The following is a 2,270-nucleotide window of genomic DNA, read 5'->3' as shown; positions in this document are numbered from 1 at the left end:
TAAATTAAGTGAGGCAGGCAGAGAGGGTTTGTATAAATTTTCCTGCCTCTGGAGTTGGAATCCCAGCTCAGCACAGGTGAACAGGACTGTCCTGTGACACTTTGCACTCAAACCCCTGACAATGGCTTTATTCTCTCCCCAGGGATGTTCTCCACACATGGGATCAGAAGAGATGTGTCCTACCTGTCTGAGATTCAGCCTGAATACATTCACACGTCTTCTCCACCTACAATTAAATATGAGAAATCCAGTTAGTCAGAACTTTGCCATTATTTTGCAATATTCAGGGCTCAAACAARAGTGAGCACAGCACTATTTTCACTTACCTTATTGTTGTCATTGCACACTCTACTAATTGACACATAGTGTCTAATCTTTCTGTAGGCAAAAAACAGAGCGTTAATTCCCATCCAAACCTCGGCTCTAATTCAGRGCTGACACTCTGCACTCCAAAGGCTCCATTTGGGGACCAAGTGGAAGATAAAAAATCCAGACATGCTTGAATTTTGCCCATGATCAAAGCACTCAGTGCTTTGATTATTAACACTATTAACATTATTAACATCATTAACAACCCTCAGCCACAGCCTGAAAGGAGCATGGAAAAGGGAGGATGGGAGAAGCACAAAGCACAGGGGGACAGGGGACAGGGGACATGGGGACAGAGGACAGGGGATATGGGGACAGAGGATATGGGGACAGGGGACAGGTCCTGGTGCCACCAACACCCTGCACAGCAGCACAGGAGGGGCACTTGCACCTCAGGGAGAATCGGAACAGTCAGAGCACAGGTGAGCACATCTGCATTTTTGGCTGAGAATGAGGAGGATCTCCCTTTCCCTGCACACAGATTTTGTAAAGCAGATTTTGCCCCAGGGAATTGAGCTCAGAGGGCTGAGGGTCCCTTCCCTGCAGGAGCTTCCATTGTACCCAACAGCAGAATAATCCAATATCAGCTGAAAGCACCTGAACTCTGAACTGAGCCCTCATTCAGACACAAACCATGGCTTTACCCTTCACACTCACCCTCCCTGYCCAATGACAGGTAATATCTTCACATTTTGTTGTATGCTATCTCCATTTTTCTTTTTCGCATAGTACATTCCTTGCCATTCCTGAAAAAATAATTCAAATGGGAGAAGTTCAGATAAAACAGGAAGAAAAGCTGTAGCTTCAAGTCTTCTTTCACTGAAAGCTGTCAGTTAATTATCAAAAAGCAGCAGAGATTTATTCTGTTTCATTTTTTAAATCAGAAGAGAGCCCAGTAAAAGCTCCTRGCTCCTGCCTCCCCTCTTTTAAAAGCACTCTGGTTTTAGGATGTGTCTCATCCCCAGAATAGCTGTTGGTGCTCTTCTTTMACAGATGCAYGTTTTGATCTGGGCATTTACTGAAYACCAAGTGATTAATGAATAACTGAATCCATTCTGCATGTTCACCTAACACAAACTCTTCATGCCCATTGCTGYATTTCAGTTGAGTTCAATAAACCAYAGATCAGATCTCATGGATGTAAAATACCTTCACCAGGCCCACAATTCCTATTTATTTCTGTGACACTGGCAGATTTCACAGCCAAGCAGGGCAGAGAGGAGGCACAGAGAGAACAGCTCTACATTTATGTTGATGGAGACAGCAAAGAAAGACTCCAGCCCACAGAGAGCTGATGGTGACAGGMTGACAGAAAAAACACCAAAGGCTTTTCTGAGGATCTGTCAGAGAACAGAACTGTGCACAGCAAACTGTCGTGAGCATAATGCCTTCTGTGAGCTGCCTGAGGAATACAAATGAAGATAAAGCAAGCACCACAAAATTCAAYGCTCTCATAATTAAAAGGATGCATTTCAATGGTTTGTTGACAGCCAGGATGAGGCAGAGCTGAGGAATGGATCTSTAACCCAGGATGKGCACAAAGGGTGAAGTCATCAGGTMCAGAYTGGATAATTCCCTCTGGAAACGCATCCTTTTCAAGACAGGTTATTCACTAATGTGCTCCTCTTAGTCAACAGATCAATTTTTCAAACTGTGAATTTCTAAAACCTGTGAAACTGCAGCAGGAAATGTGTGAGGAGAAGGTCAGCACAATTCTGAGAAACAGGAGGTCCAAAGCAAATTGCTGCTGCTGGGTAAAGTTCTCCCAGGGGTGTTAAGAATGTATTTTAAGAACTGTTAGTTAATGTATTTCAAGAACACCATCTGCTGTCTGCAGAGCTGTGCCACCATTCCAGCACAGAATTGCTGYTCCCAGGACGGGCACTGGAGCCACAGGAGCA

At 44.4% G+C, this 2,270-nt stretch overlaps 1 protein-coding gene across 2 annotated transcripts in view; it reads right to left on the bottom strand.

The window, feature by feature from the left end:
• The window catches only part of PDE8A (phosphodiesterase 8A), a 95,000-nt gene that overhangs the window by 14,263 nt on the left and 78,467 nt on the right, over window positions 1–2,270 (bottom strand). For both annotated transcript variants that reach the window (XM_057386355.1, XM_057386356.1), the window contains exons 9-11: window positions 1,027–1,115; window positions 327–378; window positions 184–226 (exon numbers count right to left, since the gene is read on the bottom strand). In XM_057386355.1, the coding sequence (XP_057242338.1) occupies window positions 184–226; window positions 327–378; window positions 1,027–1,115 (184 nt within the window). The remainder of the gene's footprint in view (window positions 1–183; window positions 227–326; window positions 379–1,026; window positions 1,116–2,270) is intronic.

The sequence above is a fragment of the Malurus melanocephalus genome, unplaced genomic scaffold, assembly GCF_030028575.1.
Source record: "Malurus melanocephalus ecotype Western Australia unplaced genomic scaffold, MMel_1.1 scaffold_957, whole genome shotgun sequence".
Taxonomy (NCBI): domain Eukaryota; kingdom Metazoa; phylum Chordata; class Aves; order Passeriformes; family Maluridae; genus Malurus; species Malurus melanocephalus.
This window is presented reverse-complemented; position numbering and strand designations above follow the sequence as displayed.